Below are 16,062 nucleotides of genomic sequence, written 5' to 3' on the forward strand. Positions count from 1 at the left end.
TCCGTAGGAATGTTGGAACACGTCAGGCAATACTGACCCTACGACTTATCTTAGAAGATAGATTAAGGAAAAGCAAAGCTGCATTTCTAGCATTTCTAGACTTAGAGAAAGCTTTAGATAATGTTGACTGGAATACTCTCTTTCAAATTCTGAAGGTGGCAAGGGTAAAATACAGGGAGCGAAAGGCTATTTACAATTTGTACAGAAACCAGAAGGCAGTTGTAAGAGTCGAGGGGCATGAAAGGGACGCAATGGTTGGAAAGGGAGTGAGACAGGGTTGTAGCCTCTCCCCGATGTTATTCAATCTGTATATTGAGCAAGCAGTAAAGGAAACAAATGAAAAATTTGGAGTAGGAATTAAAATCCATGGAGAAGAAATGAAAACTTTAAGGTTTGCCGATGATATTGTAATTCTGTCAGAGACGGCAAAGGACCTGGAAGAGCAGCAGAACGGAATTGACAGTGTCTTGAAAGTAGGATATAAGATGAACATCAACAAAAGCAAAACGAGGATAATGGAATGTAGTCGAATTAACTTGGGTGATGCTGAGGGAATTAGATTAGAAAATGAGACACTTAAAGTAGTAAATGAGTTTTGCTATTTGGGGAGCAAAATAACTGATGATGGTCGAAGTAGAGAGGATATAAAATGTAGACTGGCAATGGCAAGGAAAGCGTTTCCGAAGAAGAGAAATTTGTTTACATCGAGTATAGATTTAAGTGTCAGGAAGTCTTTTCTTAAAGTATTTCTATGGAGTGTAGCCGTATATGGAAGTGAAACATGGACAATAAACAGTGTAGACAAGAAGAGAATAAAGCTTTCGAAATGTGGTACTACAGATGAATGCCGAGGATTACATGGGTAGATCACGTAATGAATGAGGAGGTACTGAATAGAATTGGGGAGAAGAGGAATTTGTGGCACAACTTGACTAGAAGAAGGGATCGGTTGGTAGGACACGTTCTGAAGCATCAAAGGATCACCAATTTAGTATTGGAGGGAAATATGGAGAGCAAAAAATTGTAGAGGGAGACCAAGAGATGAATACACTAAGCAGAATCAGAAGGATGTAGGATGCAGTAGTTATTCATAGATGAAGAGGCTTGTACAGGATGGAGTAGCATGGAGAGCTGCATCAAACCAATCTCTGGACTGAACACCACCACCACCACCAACAACAACAACAACCATACACATGATACGAGAGTCCAGATCGGCCCCGTAACTGTTGCCACAAAGGTCACAACTTGAGCGGGAAATGGTTAATGGAAGAGTACCTGGTTGGCGAAGTAGTCGACAGTCTGGTCCTTTATCCTCTCGATCTCCTCGCGGTGCCTCGCCACCAGCTGTTCCAGGTCAGGATATTCCCATTCTGTGCAAGTCTCCGAGTCTTTCTTATCGACTCTACCTTCCTGCAAATGACATAATGTTTTGCAGACTGTTATTTACAACAACAAAAATTTTGAAGGAAACAGTACTACAGACATCAATAAAAATGTAATTATTATATGTGAGGTTCGTCGACCTAAAAGCACCTCCTTTAGGAATTAATAATGACAGAGCAACAGATTCTGTGCGACACAAATTTTTAAGTTTCAAATCCAGACTACTTTCATTTACAGCACTTTCCTAAAATATAATGACAAGAAAAACCACTCGATCAGTTCCATTTTTGTCAAGCAAATTAATTATTTGAACTAACTAACTTTGAGCTATATTTTTTCAAGTAAATGGAACAAAGTTTATTTTTATTATTTATTTATTCTTAACAATTATAGCTAATTCATTAGGTAACTTAATTAGGACAAACACACACACACACACACACACACACACACACACACACACACACACAAACAAACAAACAAACAATCCTTCAAAATAATGCAACTGCTTTTATTTGTGCACTCAGTTGCATACTATTACCAGGAAAGTAGTACAACCAATTGCCACAGTTACCGGTTTTTCCTGTATTTACCCAAATGACAAACTTAGTTTTTAGTCATACAATAACAGGTTACAATTTTTGGCTACAATTATTTGGCCCGCCCGCCCCTCCGTCCATCTGCCTGTCCACACACCCGCCCACCCGTCCGGTTGTTCGTCTGCCTGCTCATCCGTTCGGCTGACTGTCAGCTGGCTCATCCATGCGGCTGTCCGTCCATCCGGATGTCCGTCGTCGACCCGTCCATCTGTCTGACCGGCCACGCACCCGTTGGGCCGGCCGACCGTCCGTCCAGCTGCCCAACTGTCTGTCTGTCTGTCCGACTGTTGAAAACCCTTTTTCTCGTCATTAGATACATGTATGCACTTGAAATTTATGTCAGACACTGAGGTTTGTGGTGCTTTGGTGGTGTAAAAAGTGAAGCTTTTACGTCACTACAATCCAAAGATATTGCCATTTATGTCACATATTTTGATACTGGAAAACTCACTAATTAAAACCTATAGGATGCTTTATGATGACATACAATCATGAAAATTGGCAAGAAGCAAGGTTTCACAGTACAAGTAATGGTAGAAATATCAGAAAAGTTTTACTTTGTAATTATATCACACAAAAAATATTTCTTTTTTCACCTATTATTCAATGTCAAACTTGAAAATAAAACATTCTTGAAAGTCTCAGAATCCCCGAGACCGATATCTTGCCAGTGTTAGTACCAATTCACTGAGACTCTCAATTCCCGGAGTGGATGAACTTTCTATATACACAGCAGTTTTGCACGGAACCCTCTGTGTGCAAGTCCTACTTGTACCTGCCCCATTTCTCCCTTCAGTGTTGCAGCTACAGATATCACTGTTCTCAAGCTGTGACGGATTGTTTATGAGGAATTTCAGTAGCAGATATATGGATGGTGACAGTGCAGCTAAAATTCCTGGCTCTTTGAAGAGCTACACTCCTGCTCATCTGTTGCATCAGTTGTTAGTATGACTATCTGTTGCACAAAACTGAAAGTAGAGTGTTTTTTCAAAATTTAGGGAGAGTCCATTTTCAGAGAATCACTTAAGAATTCTTTACAAAATATCATTCATCAACTCTTATGTTATTTATTCTCTAATGGGATTTATTATAACACTATTACCATCTGCAAAAAAAAAAAAAAAAAAAGAATACCATTTTGCTTGTTGAATGTTAAATGGAAGGTCATTCGTGTAATTACGGAACAGACGTGAACCTAAAACTAGACCCTATGGGACTCCTTTGTGACTATTTTTCCCCGGCCACTACAATTTTCTAATTTTCCGACATTGTCTGAATTATTCAGTACGTTTTGCATTCTGTTTGCTAAATACAATTTACACCAGCTGGGCATAAAGCTATCAATTCCATAAAATTAGAGTTGTTCTAAGAGAGTAACGTGAGCTACACAATGAAACACCTCGGAAAGACCACAAAAAACACCAGCTGGTGATATATTATTATTTAAGGCTCGTAGTGTTTCACGAGTGAATGTAGGCACGGCACTCTCAGTCGAGCTACCTTTCTAGAATCCAAACTGTGACATCCTAAGTAAATTGTTTCCACTTAAGTGTGCAACTACACTCGAGTACATTACTTTTTCGAGTATTTTGGAAATGTGCGAGTATGATAATTGGTTAAGTCTGTCTTGTCACCTTTCTTATGAAGTAGTTTCACAACTACTTATTTTAATGTGTCTGCAAAAATTCCCTGTGGCAGTGAAGCATTGCACATATCACTAAGGACATTACTTATTAAGTTGGATGTAGTGGTTAGTAAAAAAAAGAAAAGAGAGAAGAAAAGAAAAAGAAAAGGGTTGAAAATGTGGGAAGAAATCGTAAGTGAAAGAAAAGAAAAGGTGGTTTTAAAATCGTAAATGACCGTGAAAAAAAGGGAAAGAATGAAAAGCAAATCGGACTTCGTATTACAGAAAAGCTAATGTTGGGGTGGTCCTTGTGGCGTTTTTGAGTAAAAGTTAAACCAATTTCCACTACAAAAATTATTGAAAAGAAACAGAGAATAACAAACTGTAACTGAAAGGGGGAAGTGGCGTAGATAACAGTTCATCCTTTACCAGGTTAAACTGTCTTCTTTCGTGTGGCGTCCAGGTCTTCAAAAATCTCCTCCATTTCTGCGTGAAAAGTCTGCTCTGAAATCTTGCAATCGTCCAGGAATCACTAATTTATGCCAATTAAAATCATCTTGATACTGTATGCAATTTAATTTACTTTGCTACTTCCATCCTCCAAAATTCTTAACAACTTCCACAGTATGTCTACACATTAAAATCAGATCAAGACTAGCTAACAAGTTTTATTTTTAACATCTCCATCAGATCACGTCTGCCTTAAGCTTCGGCTATCAAGAGACAATCAAGAAACGGATAGAAAACAAAAAAAGAGTTACAATTTTAGTAGTTTCTCTGCCGTCGAGCGCTTATACCGCTGCGACGGGATATTTTTTATCTGAGGGAACGAGTGTAGCGCGGCGAAATTCAAAGTCCCGCTACATGGAACAACTTTTAAGAATTCTGTTTGAAATTTCATCAACCTCACATGAGCTTTCATTTTTTAGAATTTTTATAACTGTATTAATTTCAGTGAAGGATGCTGGTGCTACTTTCAGCTGCTTATAGTTTTGTGGATTGACATTTTCAATATATTCTCTCGCTTCTTCAATTGAACCGTTTAATCCTGTATTTGCTTTAACGTTCAGAAAGTGATTGTTAAAAGTAGTTGCAACTTGCGAATTATCAGCCTCACCACTGTCATTTAGTTTAATTGTTACGGAATCTTGTACACTGACTGGCTGTCCTGTCTCTCGTTTGACAACGTCCCGTACAGTTTTAACACTAGAAGTACCGGACTTCGCCGTACCCCTAATAGTACCGTGTGGGTCATTTCTGACCAACAGTTGGAAACCACCGTTTTATTCATATTAGGGTGGTATTTTGAGTGCCACCATGCCGACAGTATGTTCAGGAAGATCCTAAAGTGTAACCAAATGATAATTTGGCCTCTAAAATGAACAGTACACTGTCAAATATATATTTTCAGATTTTTTTTTTTAAATTTTGAATTTTACAGAAGAAATTCCACAGTCTTTCATCAATCATCATTAAACAAGTAAGTAAAACAATTTTACAATGTTTCTCTTTATAAAAAAATTTTGCAACACAATCAAAACACATTGTTTGTGTGAGTACTAATAGTATTTTAACTTTTACATACAAGTTAAGTATCGAGTATATGTGAAAGATTCTAAAACACAGCAGGTGACTAAAATGCTTTGTGGGTTTTCTCGCTTATTGTGATTGAGGAATTAAAACGTAAGAAGAAAAAACTTCAGTCTGTAATTATAAATACTTTGAAATATATAGGAACACAGACTTGACAGAGCTGCTCACAGTTCAGACATTCAACAAGAGTTTTTGCTTGGCAGCTTTTGCACACACACTTGTTGCACTTGAAGCTTATGTTTGATGTTTTATTCCCTCTGTTGTTTTGTTGTTTGCAGGAAACCAAATCTGATAACTCCTTCTATTTCCATATTAGCCAGTGGCAGTAACGAGTAGCTGCAAGGGGGAATTGGCTCCTCTTTGCAGTTTGTAGAGGGCAGCAAGCTCATCTGCTATTCTGGGATAAAGTCTCGGTGAGAAACCTTAGAGGTAAGTAATTTAAAAATTGTGCATGTGTTGATCGTGACGAGCTCAAAAATTTAAAAGACATGCCAGCCTGGACACTGTAGTGTCTAGCCATTTGGTCAACTACATAGACTCCACTCTTTGTTTCATTATAAAACATCACCGTTTCTGTAGTTTCTTCTCAGTATTCTCAGTCATCTGACATCCAGCACGCACATTGCTCAGACTAAGGTTTCCCCCCCCCCCTCCCCCCCCTCGGTATGCCGTGAGAAGATTGTCACCCGATTTGCACGTTAGTTGTATTAAATGCATCATTTCCACTTGGTGTTGCAGGAGGGACCTCTCTGAGTGATCTTCAGAGTGTGCCAGCTAAACTTGTTGCTTTTTGTTTCACTTCATCTACCAATTTCACAGAGGTGAAGAAGTTGTCAGTCGTAATGTTCCGTAGGGGCGACATGCCCGATATCTGTTGCCGTGTAAGAGAACTATTAGCAGTGCCCCAGACAGCAATGTAGGAGTGGTGGGGAGGCAGCTTTCCCACTATATAATATGTTACTCTACAGCTTCTCTGTGTCACTCTGTAAGTCTGCATGAAGCCAGTCCGTATAATACGGAAAGCCACACTGATATAAAGTATAGCCTGACCTCTGAATTCTCTGTATTTTGCATTCTTTTTGGCACAAAGTGTTCTAATACACTCCAACATCTAGTGAGTAATGTCAAGGCACACTCAGAAACTATTTAGTTTCTGAAAACTGGTGTTACTGATATCAAATTGCATTAAAATGTGTATGGGTAAAAAATGACCCACTTGGTACACCTTGTATAACAGACAAATTTTTCATACTTCTAAGAGGGCTAGAGGGATGAAATTTTGGCGAATTGTACAATCCCATATATGATGAAAAGTCACGGGAGAATTTGGTCCTGGAACGATTATGGACGGGGGTAGAACCCTTGGAAAACCTTCGTGCATAAAAAAAATCACACTGTACTTCTAGTGTTCATCTTATTATCCGCATTATTTATTGCTCTCGGGACACGCATACGTCTGGATATTTTAATGGCTTTCCTTAAAATATTAAATATTTTTTGTAGTGTGCAAGTAATATCGGATATTGACTTATTCTGGCCTTTACATAAATTTTCCTCTTCCTCTTACATAAGCTCTGAATTCCCTTAGTTGTCCACAGCTTACTTGTTTTCACTTATGGATGGTTTTTTAGAAAAGAAACTTTCAAATATTGATAGAAATTAACTGTGGAATAAACTGAATTTGGTGTTAGCATCACTTTCTGCTTATACATCACCCCCTACCACCCCTTGAAGCTTACTGTTGAAACACTGTATCCTGTGCTCATTAATAAGTCTCACTGCTTTGTACGCCTCATGGTCGTGACATGCCATACTGTTTATTTCTCTTAATTGTGCATCATGATCAAATAGTTCATTAGCAATTGAGTACACATTAACTGTTACAGCCTGTGTGCTATACATAAAAATGTTATCAATCGGTGTCCTACTATTTTCTGGACAAAAGCTAGAAAATTTACTACTGAAATTTCATTGAAACACTCAAATAATAATTCTAGTTCATTTTCTTTTGTTTGTTTCTTTTAAGAAAGCTCAATAATGCATCTAGATTTCTCTTAAATAACTGAAAGTTTCCTGGAGGGCACATGTAGACAGATACAATTATTAGAGAAGTATTCTGCTGTAACAACTCTCACGCACAAACTTATACGTTTTGATCGACACAAAAACTGTTAGTTACAATATTTTTGACTTTGTGTCCAACTTTTACACGTGTTGCAACTCTTCCTTTTTCCGTGTTAACTCTACACAAAAACGATGCAAGTTCTATATTCCCTGATATGTAACTTCTCCGTGCCTGTGGCTACACGGTGCTCAAAGAGGCACAGAACATCTGAAGTGACAGAATTTTTCACATCTTCTGGGCATAGAGAGAGCTGTAGCGGGTCTTTGAATTTCGTCGCACTACCCTCGTTCCCTCAAATAAAAATATCCCGTCGCAGCGGTATGAGCGCTCGACGGCAGAGAAAATACCAAAATTGTAACCTTTTTTGTTTTCTATCCGTTTTCAATTGTCTCTTGATAGCCGTAGCTTAAGGCAGGCGTGATCGGATGCTGACGTAAAAACTTAATGGCTAATCTTGATCTGATTGTAATGTGTAGACATTGTGGAAGTTATTAAGAAATTCGGTGGATGGAAGTAGCAAAGTGAATTAAATTGCATACAGTATCAAGATGATTTTAATTGGTATAAATTAGTGATCCCTGGACTATTACAAGATTTCGGAGCAGATTTTTTCACGCTGAAATGAAGGAGATTTTTGAAGACGTGGACGCCGCCCGAAAGAAGATAAGTTAATCTGGTAAAGGATGATCTCTCGTCTACGCCACTTCCCCCTGTCAGTTACATTCTGTTATTCTCTGTTTCTTTTCAATAACTTTTGTAGTGAAAATTGGTTTGACTTTTGCTCAAAAACGCCACAAGGACCACCCCAACAATAGCTTTTCCGAATAACAACTCTCACGCACAAACTTATACGTTTTGATTGACACAAAAACTGTTAGTTACAATATTTTTGACTTTGTGTCCAACTTTTACACGTGTTGCAACTCTTCCTTTTTCCGTGTTAACTCTACACAAAAACGATGCAAGTTCTATATTCCCTGATATGTAACTTCTCCGTGCCTGTGGCTACACGGTGCTCAAAGAGGCACAGAACATCTGAAGTGACAGAATTTTTCACATCTTCTGGGCATAGAGAGAGCTGTAGCGGGTCTTTGAATTTCGTCGCGCTACCCTCGTTCCCTCAAATAAAAATATCCCGTCGCAGCGGTATGAGCGCTCGACGGCAGAGAAAATACCAAAATTGTAACCTTTTTTGTTTTCTATCCGTTTTCAATTGTCTCTTGATAGCCGTAGCTTAAGGCAGGCGTGATCGGATGCTGACGTAACTTAATGGCTAATCTTGATCTGATTGTAATGTGTAGACATTGTGGAAGTTATTAAGAAATTCGGTGGATGGAAGTAGCAAAGTGAATTAAATTGCATACAGTATCAAGATGATTTTAATTGGTATAAATTAGTGATCCCTGGACTATTACAAGATTTCGGAGCAGATTTTTTCACGCTGAAATGAAGGAGATTTTTGAAGACGTGGACGCCGCCCGAAAGAAGATAAGTTAATCTGGTAAAGGATGATCTCTCGTCTACGCCACTTCCCCCTGTCAGTTACATTCTGTTATTCTCTGTTTCTTTTCAATAACTTTTGTAGTGAAAATTGGTTTGACTTTTGCTCAAAAACGCCACAAGGACCACCCCAACAATAGCTTTTCCGAATAACGAAGTCCGATAGCTTTTCTGTAATACAAAGTCCAATTTGCTTTTCATTCTTTCCCTTTTTCACGGTCTCTCTTCTCCCATTTTTTTTTTTATTAACTACTACAACTGGCTCCCGCGACAGGACGCAATTTTTGGATGTGTCGTTTTCGAGCAAATTTGAAACTTTAATTTGTATTTTTTCCCAACAGAGAATAACCAAAAATCCTGAAGTTTAAATGGTAACTAAAATACCAACTTTATTGTACCTAAGCAAATGATCATACAACAATATTGTAAAGAATTTTTGTAACTAATTCAATCTGTTTTTCTTTTCATGGCATATATTGATGCAAAACTGTTATTTTGAGACCTTTTGGTGATTATCCGATGGAGATGTATTAAGAAAATCCATATTTTAATGAATACGATTTACGCAGAACTGATTGACCAGCCGCTGCAGGACAGAAAATTTAATGGTGAGTCACACAATTATGTTTCATTCAAACATTCAATAGCCAACTGCAGAATCCATTTTTCCTTTTCCACACATCCTGCAGCTTTCTTCTAGATTTTTACAAAATTATCTATCTCTATTGTAGTTTGTGGTAATTATAGTATTGTTGTAGCATATGAAGATCGTGAATTTGACCGCCAAACAGTCATTTGTTATGAAAAATTTTGTCCGCCCTGCTGCATCTTTCTCAACCATTGTTTGCAATCATTTACATTGACGAGAAAATATTTCAACCTAAATTTGAGTCAAATCTTTATTAATCAGACTTATATTATTCCCTTTTTGACTTACGATTATACATCCTATTACAATGGAACGTGGTAAGGTAGAGATAGTTTCGGCAGATGAGTTAAGTGAAGTAGATTCATCTTTCAACCAACAAGAAAGTCCGCGTTTCCCTCCATGGATGAGTTCACAGATCAATGCAATGATTTTGCCTCAAACTCGCAACATTTGTGATAATACACAGATGGCGACTTTAAATGACGAAATGTGGAATGGACGCGAGACTAGACCGTCAGCGCCATTGTTAACATCAATGTCAGAACCGAATATGAGACAAATTCAGCAATGTGACACAAATCGGACACAGGAAACTGACAAACTGGACCAACTATTAGAGTTATTTACAGACATGAAACGAGACGTTAGTCAGAAAATTGACATATTAAACCATACTATGACCAAAAATTTTGAACGGACGACAAAACAGATGGCAGAATTAAATAACACCACTCAACAGCTCAGCCAGCGATTTGAGACATTTTCCGATCGAGTCACTAAACAGGAAGAAACTTTGGTTACATTCACACACGAAACAAAAAACAATATCAACCGATGTGAGAATCAGTTAACTCAAATAGTTCATGTGCAGCAGGAAGTGAACACTCGTGTGGAAGAGTTAGCTCAGGCCCACACTTCAGCTAGCTCCACCCAAGAAAAGCTGACTGAAGAAGTGGGAAATATTACCCAACAGCTTACAATGGTAGTTCTTGAGCAAACCCACCTCAAAGAAAAGATAGAAAAATTAGAAGACCGAGCGGACCTCGCGTCACTAAACAACGACACCAACATGGCCGAAAGAATTGTACATGAATGTAAATTGTGTGACGACTATCTGGACAAAAAACTTGAAACAATTACACAGGACATACTTTCAAAAGCAAAGACACATGGTAAAGACGAGACAAAACACACAGAAGACGAAGTGACAAAATTACGAGACAATGTTGTGCCGCGTTTGGCGATTGGTGCAAACGCATCGCTAGGAAACGACAAAACAGCTAAAACCATGGCTAACGACACAGACAGAACACCTATTGTGGAATCACCTATTTCCAATCAAAATTACAATGTGCCGCCTTCTTTTCCACCAAACAAGCAACATTACGATACGACACCTAGAGTAGCAAGTGACACAAACTACGTCAATACAGTTATGCCAACCGGCATGGCCGATGACACATTTGTAAGACATGGGCATTTCCAGACATTTTCCATTGAGGACAAGCACAAAGTCCACCCTATTGTGTTTATTAGATCATTTGACGGTGTTTTCCCACGTAGTTGTTCAGAAGTCGATAAAATCAGATACGTCACCAATCTCATGAGAGGATGAGCAGCTAAGTGGGGTGCCGCTATGAAGCGGCGGTGCCTTACATTTGAACAGTTCGAAGAAGCCTTCTTGGACGAATTCTGGTCCGAGAATGAGCAACAGAGTCTAAGGAGAGAAGTGTGCAACCCCGAGACCTATGACCCTAAAAAAGAGACATTAAGACAATACTTTGAGAGGAAGTCTGGTCCAAACCAGCCGACTTGCCAGCGATAATTGACACTTTAAAGAGCCACTTACCCTTTCCATACCGAGACAGATTAATAGGAGTACCGGAGAATGACGTTAAGACTTTCTTAAACTTCTTAGATCAAATGGACGTAGATTACAGAGGCGATTCACGCCATTCAAATTTTACTCATATTAGTAACCAAAATCAGCACCCACCCCAAAGGAACCGTAGTGACGGTGGTTGGTGGAACCATCCATCCGCGCCGCGACACAGTACGATGCCTGCGCGCGAAACATATTCAAATGGAAACGTGTATGACAGTAGGAACAACCGCAGAAATTCGTGGCATAATAATAATAATAACAATAATTATCACCCATATCAAAATGGTAACTACAAGCAAAATGAAAATTACAGACAGTACAACAACAACAACAACAATAGGAGACGTGAGAATAACCGGTACAACCCGGGCTACTTTGACAGGAACATGGGATATAACAGACATAATTACCACCAAAACAATACCAATCCCAACAATCACCGACAGAATATGTGGAACACACAAAATTCACGCATGACAAATCATAACCCTCCACGGAATCTGCCCTGTTCCCCAGTACAGTTATGCACTCCCCGCCACGAAATAGCAACAACAATTGCGGCGCGCCATCAGCTGACGCGTGGGCGCCAACCGGCCCGAATGTAAACATAGTGGAGCTGGTCAATGAACCCGGCCAAACACAGCAGACAACGGAAAACAGACGACGACTGAGCTATGCGCTCGTGCTTCGGTCGTGAGGTGTTTTAAGAGCGCAACGGCTGAGACGGTTTGTTTCCTCAGGTACGACGACAAAATGACAGCAGAACAGGAATTAACAAACCTATCAGGTTGATGACCTCGTTCTTTTCCGTTCACATCCGAAGACTACAAAGTTAAAACAACTGAACAGAAAATGGCAGCTATTATATTCAGGTCCTTTCAGAATAGCAAGCATACCTCACCCAGGTTGTTACTCCCTAGAATACCCGTTGTCTCACAAGCCGAGTGGGCTGCATGCCCACAGACATTTGAAACCCTTTGTGCACTAAAACAACATAATATAATGATAACTAAGTTGAACATGAGCAAGTTGCTGTGAAAACGAGATCATAAATATTTGTATTGAATACACGAACATTAAGTTATACAGACTAAGAACACAAACATTCATTTATGGAAATTATATACTGCAGTTACACTTGTACACATAATTATGAAGAGAAGGTAAACCCAGGCGAGTACACTTGCTAAATGAGAAAAGATATTCATATAGGAATGAGATCTACACAGGTTACATTTGTTGTTAATTGTAAATTATAAGGTGAATCAACAACTAGTTAGTTATTTCAAGGCACTACAATGAGAGGAAATAATAGCTATTGAGATCAGTAATGACATAGGTATGTAGCAGAATGAATGAGGATGTAAGAATGAATGATCAGTATGAATGAGTTAATATTTATATATCTAAAAACAAAGATGATGTGACTTACCAAATGAAAGTGCTGGCAGGTCGACAGACACACAAACAAACACAAACATACACACAAAATTCAAGCTTTCGCAACAAACTGTTGCCTCATCAGGAAAGAGGGAAGGAGAGGGAAAGACGAAAGGATGTGAGTTTTAAGGGAGAGGGTAAGGAGTCATTCCAATCCCGGGAGAGGAAAGACTTACCTTAGGGGGAAAAAAAGGACGGGTATACACTCGCGCACACACACACACACACATATCCATCCACACATATACAGACACAAGCAGACATATTTAAAGACAAAGAGTTTGGGCAGAGATGTCAGTCGAGGCAGAAGTGCAGAGGCAAAGATGTTGTTGAATGACAGGTGAGGTATGAGTGGCGGCAACTTGAAATTAGCGGAGATTGAGGCCTGGTGGATAACGGGAAGAGAGGATATATTGAAGAGCAAGTTCCCATCTCCGGAGTTCGGATAGGTTGGTGTTAGTGGGAAGTATCCAGATAACCCGGACGGTGTAACACTGTGCCAAGATGTGCTGGCCGTGCACCAAGGCATGTTTAGCCACAGGGTGATCCTCATTACCAACAAACACTGTCTGCCTGTGTCCATTCATGCGAATGGACAGTTTGTTGCTGGTCATTCCCACATAGAATGCGGCACAGTGTAGGCAGGTCAGTTGGTAGATCACGTGGATGCTTTCACACGTGGCTCTGCCTTTGATCGTGTACACCTTCTGGGTTACAGGACTGGAGTAGGTGGTGGTGGGAGGGTGCATGGGGCAGGTTTTACACCGGGGGCGGTTACAAGGGTAGGAGCCAGAGGGTAGGGAAGGTGGTTTGGGGATTTCATAGGGATGAACTAAGAGGTTACGAAGGTTAGGTGGACGGCGGAAAGACACTCTTGGTGGAGTGGGGAGGATTTCATGAAGGATGGATCTCATTTCTGGGCAGGATTTGAGGAAGTCGTATCCCTGCTGGAGAGCCACGAGTTAATATTTAAGTTAATATAAGAAGGTAAGTTACTGTGAAGTAGTTGATGGAGACAGATTATTTGAGGAAAATATTATTGGAGTTTTATGAGAATGGAAGTGCCAAATGGCCCCACGTATGTGATATATTAATGTTTGATGAGGAATCTGTTTGATGTATAAGGATATATATATTGTGATGAATATGTGAGTAAGGAATGAGTGAGAATGTTTGGTAATATTGTGCTACATAGAGAAGTGAGTAAACAGTCTACATCTTTAAGATTACATAAGAATTTCAGTTTGAGAGAAAACATTTGTGATGAGTTAGAACACGTGAGTACAAGACGTTAAAAGTGAATCTGTTTACAGTGCCCTTGAAAATGAATGAATGCAAGAAAAGCAGAGTGAACATAATGATGATTACAGCTGTTGAAAGAAATATAATAAGAAGGTAACTTGGAAACACATTAGCTTTAATTTATTTCAGAAGTGTAACTTAGTAACCTTTCGTTAAGTTTTGTTAAGCCATTGTGCGGAAGAAAACATTTATAGTTCGTGTTCAGACAGGAGAATGATATTTTAAGGAACTTAAGTTGGAATAAATACAGTTTTTACACAGCCCTCATGTGAATACATTTGTATAAATTTTTTTTACGAAAGTGAAATTTAGTGCCATGTTAGCCTTTATTCTACTTACACATGACAGAAAACTCTGAGGAAGCAAAAGATAGGAGAGTTATTAAGGCCGTTTTGTGACTCGTACAACACCTCCACTTCAGCGAACAGATGCCAAAATTACATCTACGTTGAAGACATTTGACTTTTTAGGCTATGCAAGGTAAGTGCAAAGAAGCAGTGACCATCCGTGCAGCCGACGTCGAGCAACGGACAGTGAGAAAGAGACATTTTACTGTCAATTATAATAATATGTTCTTTATTTATAATTTATAGATAGAAATGATATATATATACTACATACATGATGTTTAACCTTCACTAAAGTAGAAGAAAGTTCATGGTTGAACTCTTGAGAGGAAATTTGATATGTTATCATATAATACACATTATGAGAGAGACAATCTCTGAGATACATTTTCCATTTGTATAGACGGTATCCACAAGAAGTGGAGATATTGAGGAAGTACTGAGCAGACATGCGATTCACTCATGCAAGGATTTGTTAAGGTATAATACACTAAGTCATATGAACAATCACAACACAAACAGAGAATCTGTCGTGATGTTACCCTACACAGACTTGACGTAAGGACACTTACATTTACCCATGATTTGGTAAATTGTAAGCACCTCCTTTCACACACCCCTTGAAAGTGATGCAAACGTTATAATGTATTATGTTCTTTTTTTTTAATGTATTAGCTGTAGGATTAGGTAGTTTTTAGGTAGTGAATAGTTTCTTCCATTCTATGTTTCTTTCTTTCTTTCTTTCTCCATTATCCTACCACCTCCTGCAGCTGGGTATTGTTTGTTTGTGGAATGTAAGAATATATTGTGTGACAGTAATCTTTCAAGTGTGAATAGAAAGACATGAATATTGATGGCATTACAAGCCTGGTCAACCACTAGCCATGATATGGAATCAAAAGAAAGAAAGAAATAATAAATGAAGGAAAGCCCGTGCTTTAAATATTAAGTCTTATATCCCTTGGCACGCCCAAACCTGAATAAAAAAAAATTAATACCCCAATAAAAGAAAGCCAATGGGACTTAGTATAATTTTTTTTTAGTGTAAATATTTCACGTGTATATTCTTGTAAATTTATATGTATTTGTATATGTGTTAAAACTTTGCATATTGTCAACATATTTTGAAATGTGACCACGAAATGTAAGCTTTCAGAATTAACGATGTAAACATGCTTGGACAGAGTGAACTTTGTTAAAATGTAAATATGGCAAAAAAGTGTTGCAAACTGTGTTAAACTGTGAACGTTATAAACGACGAATTTTGTGTTATTTGTGAAACTTATGGTGCATAAACCAAATAACTGTTTGTAAATCGATATAAACTGCAATTTACTTCGACGATAATGAGGATTTTCACACTGCAATTGAACGTTTGTTGGCAAATGTAAACAATGTGGTGAAACACCTACCTTTGCGAACATCGACGCCGTTGTTCCTGGCCGGCCTTCAGATGCTTTGGAGACAATAAACTCAACACCTGTCGTAGGCGATGTGGAGGCTAAAAACTGCATCAACCATATATTCCCCGGGAACAAGAGTCATGAAAACGCACAAGGACCAGGAGTGTTGTGTCGTAACAGAAGACATAGACATTGCTTCAGATCACGCA

The 16,062-nt window shown here is 38.8% G+C and overlaps 1 protein-coding gene across 1 annotated transcript in view; it reads right to left on the minus strand.

The window, feature by feature from the left end:
- LOC124718782 (plectin-like) overlaps positions 1–16,062 on the minus strand; it is a 239,827-nt gene that overhangs the window by 52,590 nt on the left and 171,175 nt on the right. Inside the window, exon 15 of the mRNA XM_047244391.1 lies at positions 1,279–1,413. Within this exon, the coding sequence (XP_047100347.1) occupies positions 1,279–1,413 (135 nt within the window). The remainder of the gene's footprint in view (positions 1–1,278; positions 1,414–16,062) is intronic.

Source organism: Schistocerca piceifrons, chromosome 10 (genome assembly GCF_021461385.2).
Source record: "Schistocerca piceifrons isolate TAMUIC-IGC-003096 chromosome 10, iqSchPice1.1, whole genome shotgun sequence".
Classification (NCBI taxonomy): Eukaryota; Metazoa; Arthropoda; class Insecta; order Orthoptera; family Acrididae; genus Schistocerca; species Schistocerca piceifrons.